At 36.0% G+C, this 12,989-nt stretch overlaps 1 protein-coding gene across 4 annotated transcripts in view; it reads left to right on the top strand.

Moving 5' to 3' along the window:
- Positions 1-12,989, top strand: part of TIPARP (TCDD inducible poly(ADP-ribose) polymerase) — a 114,454-nt gene that overhangs the window by 87,313 nt on the left and 14,152 nt on the right. For all 4 annotated transcript variants that reach the window (XM_081026325.1, XM_081026324.1, XM_081026322.1 and 1 more), the window contains one exon: positions 506-1,463. In XM_081026325.1, the coding sequence (XP_080882451.1) occupies positions 547-1,463 (917 nt within the window). In that variant the 5' untranslated portion in view covers positions 506-546. The remainder of the gene's footprint in view (positions 1-505; positions 1,464-12,989) is intronic.

Raw genomic sequence — 12,989 nt, 5'->3', positions numbered from 1 at the left:
AACTTTGAAGTTGCCCTTCATTCGAGGTTTGTTTGTTTTGGGTTTTGCTTTTTTTAACAAAGAAACAGTTTTTGTCACCTCATGAAATAGGTGATACAGTAAACAACTGGGGAAGAAAACCACAAAGCAGTGAAGATGTGGTTTCCCCAATGTCATTAGTGAGATACACTTATTTCTACCCCACCCTACTTTAGACTTATAGTTAAATTGCATATCCTGGTAGAATTACAATTTGTTGTATATTATGTCCACAAATAAATTTCAAGAGCCTATTAGAAGAGACTCTCTTTTACCTTTATCTGCCATGGGCTTTTGAATAGCTTTGGTTGCTTTGGAGCTTTGATTTCTCAATAAAATTTAAAATTGACCCATAAAGATGAAATATAGTATAAGAGGAGTGATTTCAGGGACTTAGTCACAGACTAAAACAAAACGTTTTGATGAATGGGATGGGATGCAATTGTTCTCAGCTTGTAAATGATCATCTTCATTCCTTTCCTGGTAGGATTTTTAGACTCTGAAGAGCAGTTGGAGCCAATCCACATCATGGAAATGGAAACCACCGAACCTGAGCCAGACTGTGTAGTGCAGCCTCCCTCTCCTCCTGATGATTTTTCATGTCAAATGAGACTCTCTGAGAAGATCACTCCATTGAAGACTTGTTTTAAGAAAAAGGATCAGAAGAGATTGGGAACTGGGACCCTGAGGTCTTTGCGGCCAATATTAAACACTTTGCTAGAATCTGGCTCACTTGATGGGGTTTTTAGATCTAGAAACCAGAATGCAGATGAGAACAGCTTACATGAACCTATGGTGAAAAAACCCCTGGAAATCAATCCATCGTGTCCACCAGCAGAAAACAATATGTCTGTCCTGATTCCTGATGGAACAAATGTTGGGGGCCAAATACCAGAAGCTCATCCTTCCACTGATGCTGCAGAACAAGTGGTCCCAATCCAGGATCACAGCTTTCCACCAGAAACCATCCGTGGGACAGTGACAGATTCTACAGCAGGGCACTTTCAGACTGCCCTTTTGCACCCAGTTTCAACTGACGTTCCTGCTAGTCCTGACTGCATAGACAAAGTCATGGATTATGTTCCAGGGGTTTTCCAAGACAATAGTTTTACAATCCAGTATATTTTGGACACAAGTGACAAGTTGAATACTGAGCTCTTTAAGGACAAAAGCGAGGAGGCTTCCCTTGACCTTGTATTTGAGCTGGTGAACCAGCTACAGTACCACACTCACCAAGAGAACGAAATTGAAATTTGCATGGACTTTTTGCAAGGCACGTGTATTTATGGCAGGGATTGTTTGAAGCACCACACGGTCTTGCCATATCATTGGCAGATCAAGAGGACAACTACTCAGAAGTGGCAGAGTGTATCCAATGATTCCCAGGAACACTTGGAAAGATTTTACTGTAACCCAGAAAATGATAGAATGAGAATGAAGTATGGGTATGTACTTACAACTTTTTTAAAGCTGTTGTTAAATCCTACAGAGAATATAAAGAAGTTAAAAGCTTCGTAAGGTGGTTTCTTTTAATAGTAACCGAACAGGTTTTATCCTTTTTTCCACTGTTATTCTTTTGGCTGTGTGCTATCCTAATTTTTCATGGTGGTTAAATGCAGGGTGTTTACCTAACCGGACAATGAAGTTTTTGTGATTTGAACAATTCACATGTCACTGTGCAATATGTATGTGACTGAGAAGTTGCATATACATTGAATGTTGTGAATCAAATACAATTTTAATCACAGGAGAGCTTACTTTTGAAAGAAAATCCATGATGAATCTTATAACATAAATAAAGAATACCTGATTTATCTGATTTTAAAATTTTGCATATTGATTAGATGATGCTTTATAAAGGAAAATAGTATTATCTGGAGAGTTTTATGGCCCCCTTTTAGTTTTGAATGGTATAAGCTTTTTGTGAATGATATAGAAGTTTCCCCAAAACTTATGAATCATGCCCAAAACTGTTAAACATCTCTTTTTTTTTCTGTTTTGTTTGTTTCCTTAAAGGTTTTTACTATTAAGCTTATTATTCTGTGTATTTTACAGATAAAATAAATTATTCCTCAGTTCAGGGTATTTTTTAAACAATGAGTGAAGGGAAGGTTTATGTTAATCGGTATGTTTATTTCTCATGTACATAGAAAACAGTTATCCCCATGTTTTTGTATGGAAGACATTATATAAATAATTTGGTTCTTTTAGTATGGGTGTCCAAGCAATATTCACTGATAGGGAACTGAAATTGATACATCTGAATTCTTTAATTGAACTCAGAAGAAAAATGTAATAGATGCCACATGTAAAGTGGCTAGTGTCAAAGTGGCTGTATAATATTAATCTTTATATTTCTAAGTTGTTTCTCCTGTAGTATAGGAGTTAAAATGTGTGATGTTAATAGTTATTTGTGTATGACCAAGAGTAAATATTAAAATTATGTGGGGGGAGAAGAGCACTTCTGTCCATGCTGCCTGATTTGGGAGACCATGAGGGGATCTGGGTTGCGCTGCTCACGTGTCTGGAGTAAGCAAATGGGGCAGTAAACCCATCCAAGTTGTCGATTCTGTTAGCCTTAATGTTAATCTTAAGTGTTCCAACAGTGCTAAAGCGTTGTTGGCATTGTGGAGACCTGGTCTTTTTTTTTTTTTTTTTTTTTTTTTTTAACTTCTCTAGCTCCCATTTAGTATTAGGTAAGTGGTTTTCTTTCAGTATTTCGGTTATATAGTATACAGATCTGTGTCTTTTTAGCAACTTAATTATGAGACTAGAACTTTGCATCTTCTAAAATACAAAGGGACATCTAAAGGATGTATGGAACAAGATGAGAAACAATATAAAGTCCAAGTTTAAAGGTATTATTTATTATATAGAATACCCCTTGAGATAAAAGTAAGATGATATCAAGAGTGTAGTTTCCCTGATTGTAAATGTGTTATCTTGATAATATAATGCATTCAAGATTCTATCATGCTTGGGTAGCAAAATTCTTAGATCCTGTATTAAAGCTAAGTACTCTTATTTATTTATTTATTTTGAGTCAGCATTGGAAGACAGAAATGTTTTCCATTTTCTCTTAAAAATCTTTTTAATAAGGTATTGTCCAAAATTTCTGTTGCCCGTGAGCTAGCAATTCTAATTGGTATGCGAAGGGGAATTAATTTTATGTACTTTCAACGCCACGCTGATCCGTCCATCTCTAGATTGCAAAGCGGTGCAGAACCGTCGACTCCCACTTCACTCTTACGAAGCACATTTCCAGTCTGCTGAGCACTTCAGTATCTTGGTACATTAAGTTTCTGTTTGACTTGGTCAGGAAGAAACTAGGATTATTGTCCAACACATTACATTCTGTTATCATGAGCAAGGCAAGACAGATATTTTGATCCCAGAAAATCCAAGAACTCTTAGGTCAGCAGCATATTTGGTAAACTTAACTTTATGGAAGAATAGTCATAGATATAGGCTCATAAGTATGCATTGTTGGACCAGTTACAAAGTTGTTGCTGTGAGTGCTTGATTTCCAGGACACTTTTAATGAAGTAAGGTTTATTTGACACTTGACAGAAGTATAAGTGAATTATTATTTGTAATTACTGTTGCTGCTTCTACATTGTTAATGGTAGTAAGTGGTCCTGCCTAATAAAGGGAAGTTCTCCATGAACTATAGTAAGAAATGTATAAGATTGTAGATAGCTGAGTGTCAAAAATTAGGCTTTGGGGAAGTTGACCTGTGGTCATTGCAACCTGGTTTTCCTTGTATTCCAAAGCGATGTTGTGTTTCCTGGCAACAAGATGCAGATAACGGCATGTTGAGCCTTGCTGAGAGATTCACAAACAAGCTGGAGCAGCCCAGGTTCACATGGTTACCACATTATTTGGCTAAAGCTATTAATCTCTGTGGTCAGGCCTGTAAAGCTGGTCTATCTCTGCAGATTGCACATAACCAGGAAGTATGTGTTCAGCTGTGTATATGTCCAAGTCAGACCCAGCAGTCTTTGGATTCAGGAGTAATGAATGGCAGTTGTTGATCCCACTGTGTTCAGTATTTTATATGACTTGGTAAATCATTATTACATATTATATCCATAATGCTTCATTGTGTGGAACTTGGGGAAGGTTCATAGTTCTGAGTCTACTATGCAGATAAAATTCTTTGTTTTGCAAATGTATTAGTTTTAACATCTAAATTAATCCAAATTAGATGTGCAGTGTTTATTTTATTCCCAAGAATCAAATGGGAAGGTAAGTTGACCTGACTTCACAGGTCCCTTCCAACTCTTTAGTCAAGATACTTAGATACTAAAAATTGCATTTTAAAAAGAGGATTTCAATAATAATAAATGCTTACTTGGTCTATTATAATGAAATTATTTTAATTATTTTTCAATTTTGCCTTCACCCCAAGTTATGATACAATCCCACTTTGCCATCACACTCTGCTTTTGTACATCTGCAGATGTTTATTGCCAACATTAACTGGAAACTAGTTGTATGTATGAACTCCCATATTTAGATGCGGAGGCTTTTACACACGGGATGGGCTTTGGAGAATTTCCAAATTCCAAATAGGAAGTTAAGAAAACAACATTGAATGTTATGTTTTGATTAAGAAAACACAGTCTCTGCCAGTTTAGGCACTCATCCTTAATAGAAAATGACGCTAAATGGCAGGTCTAAGCAGTTTTAAAAGAGCTTCACTAACTGTACATTACTGTTATGGATAATTAAAATCATGGAGGATGTGCAAGTTTGCCATTAGCAAATAAGATCACCATTAGTTTCTGCATTACATACATTTTAAAGAAGTCTCATAGTTATTATCAACCATAAAGAAGAGGCATTCTGCAAACCTTATTTTGGAGGTAATCTGTAGGTGAAAATATGACTGGTGATTATTTCTAATTCTGAATTTTCTGAGTGGGAGGGTGGAGTAGAAACTTGCAGACTTCGACTTCATGGTTAATTTTTCTCAGAGGACAGTGTTCTTCTCTTTGGAATTAAAGGATATTGATAAAAGAGGGAGTTTTACTTAATACAGCTAAAGCCTAGTGTTGTCATAGTCTTAGTTTTGCATGATTTCGATTGCTAATTGCTCTTAGAAGTTTTGTTGTGTGCTGTTGTTTTTTAATTTGTCCAAGGGACAATATCATTAGATGATTTAAAAGGAACTCTGAAAGAAGATGGGAGAATTGCATATTAATGATAATAAAGGTCATACTCTGTTCTTTTCTACTGTGTTTTCCCGAAAATAAGACCCAGTTGGACAATCAGCTCTAATGTGTCTTTTGGAGCAAAAATAAGACCTGTTCTTCTATTATGTTAGATAAGACCCGGTCTTATTTTACTATAAGTAAAATAAGTTTACTATACTTATTTTACTTATAGTAAAATAAGACCGGGTGTTAATATTAACTTTTGCTCCAAAAGACGCATTAGAGCTGATTGTCCGGCTAGGTCTTATTTTCGGGGAAACACGGTATATGACTTGCAGAGTATATTATCCAAAATAGAGCAAGCTCCTGACTGAAGTCTACTGGAATAGTTAAATTAGCCAAGTTAACTCTGGCCTGCACAGCTGTGATGATGTATGAACTACCTCATTATGTGTTATTGATAATACTGGAAAGATGAGAACAGCTGAAACTTACTATGCCTTGTGACTTTTTGGTATTTCTTGAATATACACAGCTGAATGAGTTTGAATTTATTTTAAAAATTCCTGCCTAAGAGAAAGAGAGAGCTCCATAAGCAAGAACTGTACTTGAAGTGACTTTCAAAATGTGTGCCTTGTGCTTTAGGATAAAGCAATCCAATGAATTATTTTTTGTACCTCTTTATGCTTCTATTTACATATGAAATAAAACTAATTGGCTTCTGTCTATACTAACCCAGAGGAGTTAGTGGGTCTGCATAGAGCTATCATGGGAATCAATAGCAATCATTCATTTACTTCTTTTCCGGTTTTTTTTTTTTTTTTTTAATCAAAAAACAGATTAGACTTTCAAGCAGCTGTCACCTGGCTTCAGGATGGGGTCAGTCTGTTCCTGATATATTTATGGTAATGAAAATGAACTTGCAAAAAGCAAAGACAATTGGAAGAAATAGTTTATAAGGTTATCTGGCAGTCCCTACAAGTACATCATATAGTATGCATTTTCTTATTGAGTTGACTTTAAAGCTTTTACTTTTTATTGAAAATAAACTGGGAGAAAAGTATGTAATAACTCCAACATTTAAAACTTTATTCTGCATGTGTGGACATGCAAAAAAATGCAACTTTTGACTAATTTACTGTGTCCTGTAAATCTGTTTCCTATTGTTACATTAGAATCTCAGGATTCTAGATTTGCATTCTACCATAAAGCAAAGGTAAATTCATAAATTCTATCAGTGCATCTCTGATCTTAATGATTCTTAGTTTTATATTGGGTTTGGGGGCTATTTCTAAAGGGTGAAGCAGTATGTATAGAGCTCATACAAACCTTGACTACTCAAGGAATGCTACTGAAATCCAGCCATTTGAAATTGTGACTATTTTCCTATGGCCTTTCTTATTTTTTATCCCCCGATTTGAGACCACCAGATTCTGCATCCTTTATCTGATAGTCATTTTGATCACATTTAAATTAGGACCTGAGGTCCTCTTAACCTAGGTCAACAACCTTTAATAATTACTCATTGTGAGTTGCAGTTGCCTTTTGTGGAAGGAAAACTTAAGTACCTGTGTATATCATTTTTCAAAAGAAAAAAAACATACATTTTGCGTTACAAGATGACTCTTGATTATTCTGGCACAACTTTCTGTGAGGCTGGTTCAAATTGGACACTGGTAAGTTTTGCAAGAAACTCCCTTTGTTAAAAGTAGTAAAGTTTCTCTTCTAAAATAAATGTGGGAATCTTAAACTAAAGTGAAGTGACCATGATTGATTTTATATCTTTGGAAGACACCAGAGTGCTGAGGATTGAGCCATTTTCTGTTTCATTCTGGGTTTGATATTGTTAGGTAGTGGCTTAAGATCTTGGGTTGAACAGTTCTTTGCAATTCCATAAACATTGTACAAAGGAATAAAATACGAATATAGTTCACCATTTCTAGGAGCAAAACAAGTCACACTTTAGATATGAAGGAAATTTTTTAACAAAAACAAAACATTTTTTTTGTATCTATAGATTATTTATGGTAGTGCTTTCCAGGGACCAGGAATTATATTACACAGACTCACCTCTATTTAAAATCCCTGTAAGTATTAAAACTAATCCAGCCCAATCCCTGACTCATTAACTGAAAGCCTCAAGTTTCCAATATAGATTAATTCCTTGTTAATAGGGGAATTTGAAATTACAAGAGGTAGGTTCTGATGAAATACATTTTGAAATCTTTGAAAATCAAGGGTTCTTTGTAAAATAAATTCCACTTACTCAGCTTGGTAGTTTGTAAAGATTTATATTTAATCTGTGCAAAAGACAGTATTGCAGTTTTGTGCTAAATATAACCAATTCTGTGATCATGAACTCAAATTTAGAAGTTGATATTAATTGCTACTTCTAAAGCTTCCTTTCCTTGCTGACCTAGTCAGTTACTGTTGCTAAGACAAGCATGGAAGGGAGTTAACTAAGCATTCCTGTTTGTAATGTCCATAAAACAAAATTTGCCTGTCTCCTAGATCCTTCCCTGCTATGTGCTGTTTACTTACTGGTGACACCCACTTGACCAGTAAAGAACCTTTGCAATGGTCATCACAATGAAAGGGTAAACTCCTATGAGAGTGACAATGCTGGAGTGATGACTGTTCCCTTTCACATTCTACAGAAACCAGTGATTTGCCAGTATGTGTGCCACAAAATGTTGTGTAAGGAGTGTATTAGAATCCCCATGACTAAGTTGTCTAAGAAAGATTTGTTCAGGGAATTTGTATTTGTTATGCAAATAGACGTTCTTTGTTTTAGTGCAATTGCTTCTGAGCATAAGGAAGGATTTGTGAATAGTCTTAATGTGGAAACATAGCACTTTTCATAATGATTGGAAAATGTTTAGGCCACACTTACTGGAATTTCTTTTTATTACATTAGTTTTTTTCTTTTTGGATTAAGAGGGTCTTAGATTGTTCCTTCTCGTTGACATAGCCATCGAGTTTGGGTGACCTTCTTTGCTCTAAATTTTTACCCGCACTGAATAGTAAGTGAAGAATGGCAGGGGCAGGGGCTTAAGGGTGTGCTTTGCCTGCAGCCGTCCATGTGCTTGCAGAATCTTGCCTGCACCCTGTAATCTTCACAGCTCCTGCAGCTGATCAGGGCGCTGAGAGGGTAAATGGCACAAATACTCTAAATTAAATTTCCTGCTGTGGTTGGTCTTTGGTTTCTGACTGTCACCTGGCTTCTCTCTTTCATTTCCAGACATTGAGAGAATAAAAATAAGCACAGGAGAAATGCTAGGTTTGCTTTCCAAATTAATAAAAGACATCCTTGAATGGGAATAGAGTCTGTGAAAGGAGGAACTTTGCTTGCTTGCTTTCTGACATTTGGATTGTCCAAATGTTGCTACACCTCAAAAGCATTCTGTAAAGTCTTCTACAATTAATTTGCTACTAAAAAAATAATGTAGACTGTCTTAAGAAATTGATAAAATTTAATCTATTAGAGGAATTTGACTTTGTAGAATCCCTTTCTCCTAGGAAAAGTTGACTGACTTAAAACCCTGCTAAAAGGCTTTGTGGTTTTAGTTTACAAAACCTAGACCAAAAACAAAAAACAAAACAAAAACCTCTTAGTATGTTTTCTATAGGAGGTCCTTTTTCTTTCAGAAATTTGCTTTAAAAACTCAGGGTGTGATGCATTTGTTATATAGTTAGTTTGCATACGTTCAAATCTCTAGTGCTGAAAGTGTTTCTTATTCATCTCTGGGTTCTTATAATAAGCCATCATTGATTATATTTTTAATTTGTTCATTGTATCAATTAGTTTATCGTACTGATTGTTGGGAGAGCCAAGGCTCAATTGAGTTCTGAATAAAAACCTTTTTTAGGAGTTGTTTGTAATTTTAAAAATCAACCCAGAAATAAATTAAGCTAGCAGATTGTATCTTACTAGGAGTCATTGGAGGGTATATTTTATTATAATTAATTATAGTATTTCATTTATGTGTAAATGAATTCTGAATTGTTTGATCTTATTTGAAAACAACTATTTTAAAGCAATTATAGCATTTACATATAACTGGTTTTATAATATTTATGTAGAAAAGTTTTATAAACAAGTATATTTCAGCTCTCTTTAAATGCTGTCAAATTCTATATCCACAAAATTGAGTTAATCATTATTTGTGCCCTGAGTACATGGCAGGCATTTTTTATTGTTCACTCTGAGGTAAGATAGAACTCTTTGTTTAAAAATATTTCACTTAACAAAGGGGATATTTATACATTGTCATTTAAAGCAACAACTGCAAAATTTAAGGATTGTGTAAAGCATGATCCACATTTTAAAAATCTATTAAAAAATGTGCTTTCTATCTCAGCTGTTCTTATAGAAATTAAGTTTCATTTCCTCTTCAGGCCATGATTGAGAAGTATGTCTCCTTTAAGTTACCTTCTAGGAGTCTCAGGACATATGACTTAACTTGGATAAAAATTAAGGCTGTATGACATTTCTGATGTCTTCAGGATGCAAAATTGAATCGTATGCCTCCATAAATAGATAGTAGTGCCATCTTATGATCTCATAATATTTATTTACAAAAGGTTTTAGGCTTATCCACGTCTTATTGGAAAGTTCTTTCGTATTCTTTGCATTAAGCCGGTAGTTTTGTAATAAAACAACAAAAAAAGCCCAACACAACAGTGTTTTAATAGGTTCTCTTCCCCAAGTGGATATAGTCATTTGTTTTAGTGGTTGCATAGGGTGGAGGGGACTTCAATGTATGATATTATTTCTTAGGGGTTTAGGAAACATTTAGATATACTCAAATGGCTGTGTGTTAGTATAGCTTCTTGAGAATAAACTGTGTTATGTGTTTGTTTAGTGGCCCACATTCTTTTGGAGGCAGTAGAATTACAAAAGCTTAAAAGCAGGATATCCTTTCGTTTAAGAAACCTTCCTGCCTTCCATTTTCCTCCTATCTCTTATACTCTCATTTTTATTTCACTGTTCACTTCTAGAATGACTTTAAGACCACTGATTAGATGTGTGACAATTTGTAAATGGGATTTAGCACACAGATAAATGTGGTTCTAGACAGCATTCTGCTCACTAACTTGCTGCCTTCTCTTTCACCTGTTTCCAAGATGTCCCAAGAGGGATCAAAGTAGCAGCACACACAGTCACAGTTTTGCCTTTTAATGATCCCTTTTTAAAGAATATATCTTAAAGTGGGGGATATTTTTACCTGCCCCACAATCTTTTGAGGTATTGAGGATTGTAAGATAAATCCATGATCCAAAATTAATGTTAATTGTTTTACAGAGCGATGTAAGCCTCAGCAAACTTGTCTGGATTAGGTCAGGGTCTCCTTAGATGTGAGCAGATCTAATTGAGAGTCAACATTTGATTCTTCCCTACCCATAACTACTGAGGGCCATGTGTATAATCGTGTAAGCTCCCAGTTTTGATGGAGGTATGTCTCTGTGTCTCTAGCTGTTTCTGGATACCAAGAGAAAGACCCAGTTGTTACCCAAAAATCTTAATTAGTAACAAAATAAATGACAGTTACTATGCTTCTAAAGCAGAAAGTTAAAGAGTACATAGTCCTCTGAAGCTGAATAATTACACTGCTTTTACAAAATATGTTGGTATTGTATATGCCATGGCTTTGATTCCCATCACCTTGTAACATATTTGAAGGGATATGTAAGCTGCCAGATATTCCAGCATTGCTAAATGAGTTCCTGGAAACATCAAAGCCAGGTATCAAAAGCCAGCTATATTTTGTGTGCCTGTAAAATTTCTTTAGCAGCAGCAAACATAGCCCATCTGTCATGCCTGTCTTAAGTCTGCAGCAGAAGAGCCTTCACACTCTTCATACTGCATTTGATCTTTATCTTTCTATCGTGATGACCCTCAGTTTTAAGAGACATTTTTCACTTTATGTCACAGTAATAAAATAAGAGGACCTATTAATTGTGTCTAGGTAGTCCGGCTGATTAGGGCAGGTGTTAATTAGTTTGAAGTGACAGATTTGTCCTTGTAGAAACCAGTTACAGGCAGGAAGCCAAAGTTCCAGAGTCTAACCCATCTGGTTAAAACTGTACGGAGTATGTCCAGAAAAACTTTATATTTAATTGATGTTTGCTAAAGTTGGAATTCTATATTTTATTTGCATCATCTTCCCACTTAAATGTGTCCCACCTCCTGTAATTTCTGTCACACTTAATGGCACCATTATCCAATTACCCAGACCAGAAACATGGGACACATGCTGGACTCTTTCTACTCCCTTCAGCTCCACGTGTAATCATACTCCATACAAGGTTCTAACTCTGAAATTCCTCTTAAAACATCCTTTGCCTCCTCAGTTCTGTAATCATGTGTCTCATGTGCAGTTCTAATGGCTATAGATGGCCAAGAACAAAAATAAATATTAATAATGAACATGCTGATAGTTAGCAAATAAGTGCCTGTCTCCACCCTTTGCCCACCGCCCTACCAACAATAAACAAATCAGTCCTCCATCCCACTGCTATCGGCGTGACCTTTATAAAAGGCAAGTCTGAACCTTATTGAAAATCCACCAGTGATTCCTACTGCCCACAGAATCAAGTCCTAACCTCTTCACCCAGCATACAAAGCTCTTCATTATCTGGCCCCAGCCACCCTCTCCAGTTCAGTCTTATCTCTTATCATCCCTCTCACACACATGCACCCTGACCTCCCACATGAACTGCATGTGCTGCGCGCTCTCGGTTCTTTCGTGCCTTGCTTGGTTAGCTTCTGTCGTGTCAGTCACTCTGCACGTGGGGTCCTGCCTCCCATTGTCTGCCTGCTGACTGGTCAGACTTGGCTCTCGTTCCATCCATGTGGGACACCTCCCTTGACCATAATTCCTGACCCCTTTTTCAGCAGAGGTAGGCCCTCTCTGAAATTCACTTTCCCCAGACCACCTTTGTGTCACATTTTACACTAAGCCACAAGGTTTGTTTGTTGTATCTGTCTCTCTCCCCACTGACTCTTTGGCTTTTTGCCTTTTTTATCTTCATGCCTAGCCCAGTGCTTAATCAGTGTGTCTACGTAAGCTTACTTTGTTTTTTTTAATTGCCACATTTCTTTCTTGGTTTCAAACAATTTATAAATAGAGAAGTTACCCCAAATGGTTACACTCTTTACTGAGTTCCCAAACGCACAATCCCAAGTAGTAGTTATCTAACAGAGATCATGTTCTTACTAATTTGTATTTCATTCAGCAACTGTTTCTTTAGTAGTTTTGGTTTCCATTACAGCTCTGTTTATCATTTACGTTGTAGGCCCTTTTTACTTCCTTTTTATTCTCTGAAATATCCACAGAAGATAGTGTGGGGGGCATACTTTCTGACTTAGTGTGGGTGTTGGTATTGCTAATACATGTTGGAAAATGTTGATTTAATTGGTATGTCAAGATATTTGTTGAGTAGGAGGCGAACCATTGTTACAAAGCATCTAAATTATGAGAATGGGTGTCCTTTTGAGAATTTTAAATTAGTTTTGTATCTGGATTCTTATATTGGTATGTGTGGTGGTGGTGTGTTTGTTGGCAAAGTATATGGAAACAGAATTGTTAATATTTTATCACTGCAAGTTCATTCTTCCCCTTTATAGCAAAAATTAGCAATCTGTTCACAAGACTTTTTTTTCCTGATTCATCATGATAGGATTATATGTTGGGTAAATCAGTACTGATTGATTTAGCCATGTGATATATTTAGCAATATCTAAATCTTACAGAACAGTGGCTATCTCCCATACTTGGGTCTTTTCTGGCCATCCCTCATTAGGAATGC

Source organism: Rhinolophus hipposideros (genome assembly GCF_964194185.1).
Source record: "Rhinolophus hipposideros genome assembly, chromosome: 2".
Lineage (NCBI taxonomy): Eukaryota > Metazoa > Chordata > Mammalia > Chiroptera > Rhinolophidae > Rhinolophus > Rhinolophus hipposideros.
This window is presented reverse-complemented; position numbering and strand designations above follow the sequence as displayed.